Source organism: Montipora foliosa, unplaced genomic scaffold, assembly GCF_036669935.1.
Source record: "Montipora foliosa isolate CH-2021 unplaced genomic scaffold, ASM3666993v2 scaffold_263, whole genome shotgun sequence".
NCBI lineage: Eukaryota > Metazoa > Cnidaria > Anthozoa > Scleractinia > Acroporidae > Montipora > Montipora foliosa.
In genome coordinates, this window is record NW_027179565.1 from 27,501 (window position 1) to 30,000 (window position 2,500).

General features: G+C 40.0%; 1 protein-coding gene across 3 annotated transcripts in view; it reads right to left on the bottom strand.

Moving 5' to 3' along the window:
- Window positions 1-2,500, bottom strand: part of LOC137986678 (transforming growth factor beta regulator 1-like) — a 23,482-nt gene that overhangs the window by 6,709 nt on the left and 14,273 nt on the right. For all 3 annotated transcript variants that reach the window (XM_068833621.1, XM_068833622.1, XM_068833620.1), the window contains 3 exons: window positions 2,120-2,175; window positions 962-1,108; window positions 121-218 (listed from right to left, as the gene is read on the bottom strand). In XM_068833621.1, the coding sequence (XP_068689722.1) occupies window positions 121-218; window positions 962-1,108; window positions 2,120-2,175 (301 nt within the window). The remainder of the gene's footprint in view (window positions 1-120; window positions 219-961; window positions 1,109-2,119; window positions 2,176-2,500) is intronic.

Here is a 2,500-nt window from a genome sequence, read left to right on the forward strand (position 1 = left end):
TCAAGCCCAGTTTGGTGTTTTTCAACGGGAATTAAAAAGCAGCGTGTGAAAGAAGAGATGAAGGCGGACCTTTCGCCCGAAAACGAGAAATGAACTGAGGACTTTGCAAGAGTCTTTTACCTTGCCTTATTGACTGCCTTAAGGACCACACAGTGACAAGCAGTAGCAGAGGACGCAATGATTGGATGTTCAGGGTCATCTTCTGGACACATCTCAAACTACGATCAATCATGAACACAAATTACCAAGGTCATTAGAGCGAGTTTCAATCGAGTGACGTAAAATCAAAACCAAAGTAATTGCTTTGACCAATCAAAAAGGACGGAGAAAACCCGGTAAACCAATCAAAACTCGAAGTAATTACACGTAGCCGACACAAAGCGCGGAAAAGTGTGCACGCGCGAGCCACGATTGGTTTTGGTTTCACTTCTGATTGGTTGAAAAAGTGGCGCGAAAATTTTGAGCCAATCACTAAGTAATGCAAAACCAAAGGAATTTGCCAATTACTTTCGACACTCAATTGAAAACCGCTCTAATCAAGGAGCACTGAATGAAACCAATCAGTGGAATAGAACAGTTCCCGATTAAGAGTCGAGAAACAAACAACAAACCAAAGGGTAAATATTCAATTAAATAATAAGCCTGTGGAAACTACATTTCAAGAGTCGAACCTACGACCTTCCAATTACAGTACAATAGCTCATTCGTAAAGCATCCGAACTCCGTAGTTATCAGAAGGTCGTAGGTTCGACTCTCCAAAAAAATACTCGGAGATTTTCCGATTATCCCCGAGTCAACATCGATTAATAAATGTCTTCTTGTAAACCTCTCTAAGAACACGTTCTCATATTACGTAACATCACTAATAATAATAATTATAATAATTTATTACTTATAGTGCGCCTGTTACATTGAGAGATGCTCACAGGCGCAATCATCGTACAAATCACGATAATCATACCTGTGGTCCAAATCCTCCGTCAAGGATCTTACAGGTGTAAATGCACTTGTTCTCTGGGTTCTTCATGCTGGGATATGTTCTAGAGCTGCAGTATCCAACAGGCCATATGTAACGTTCTGAATGAAAACCGGGCCGTTCATGCACAATCTACAAATATGAGATAATGGTAATGTTACAAAATCAAATACTCAAACTTGACTGCAAGCTCAGCTAAACTGCATTCCTTTCAATTAAGTGGCTAATGGCAGCTACCGTGACACCGGTGAATAAGGGTAAAGTATGATCAGGTCACGTGGCCTATCCTGTCGGAGCTTATCCCAGTTCCTGCGGCATTAGGCAACTAAGAACATTTACACACCTCATCCTGGATGGGGTGCTGGTCTATTCCAACTCACGCAGTTTATTTCTGAGTGAAAAGAGACAATGCGAGAATAAAGTGTCTTGCCAAAAGAACACGCTACGACCGAGCAAGACCCTTCACAGAGACCACTGGATCAGGAGACCAGCCTGCTAACTACATGCACTAAGCGACTGCGTCTTGCTGCTAATAGGGAGTTTAAGATCTGCGACGCGACGGTAACGAAAACGTCATTTAAAATTGCAAGTTCAGGTTTATTAATCGTTTTCGTCGTTATGTCGGCTTGTCTATCTTCTAAAAACTAGTGTAACCTTCCAGGAACTGAATTAGGAGGTGCGGTATTGAATCTACGACAGAAAATTCAAATTCGCTGCCTTTTGTTCACGTTCTCCGTAAAACTTGAGAATTTGTCATTTCACGTCGTAGATTTGCCGAAAACGTGAAAGAAATGTACAAAAACTAAAAATGCACGTGCAGAGCGTGCAAAGCTATTGTTTTTGCTCATTAAATATGCAAAATTTGTGACGTTTTCGTTGCCGTCGCGTCGTAGATCTTAAACTCCCTAATGAAGACTACGAACATGATCAGACAATCATCTGCTTTCACAAATGATCTGATACTAACCTCCTGTACTACTTAATACCAGCACATCGTAGGGACAATGTAAACAACAAATTAAGTGATAAAATCAACTATTTTAGGACAGGCCATTTATGCCCAACATACCGATATGCACTAGGTTATGTTGTATAGTAGCGCATGAAAACTCCTTGACTACTTCTTACACTTTGTAAACTCACCTCACCAAGACTGTGAACTGTCAGTCCCCCCAGTGAAATGGGAAAGATTGGCTTGCCTTAGAAATTAAAAAAAAAAAAACATGTGAGCTTTAAACGTTAGTTATTTCACTCTTAATCTGTGCCAAATATTTGAAATCAAATTAAGTGTCACCAGGCCAATAGATCCTTTTGCATACCTGTACTTGTCAATTCACATAAACATGTAAACTTAGATGATTTGCTTGCATACATAAGACATGAAAAAGGACAAAGGCGCGAGGTGCTATTTTGAGAACCAAAAAGCAAAGCAAAAAAAGAATGTTCTTTGGCTGAGTAATATTTTACAGCGTTTGTCTGTATTGTGCTATGAAGGTTGGAAGCCATCTTGAATAATCAAAAACT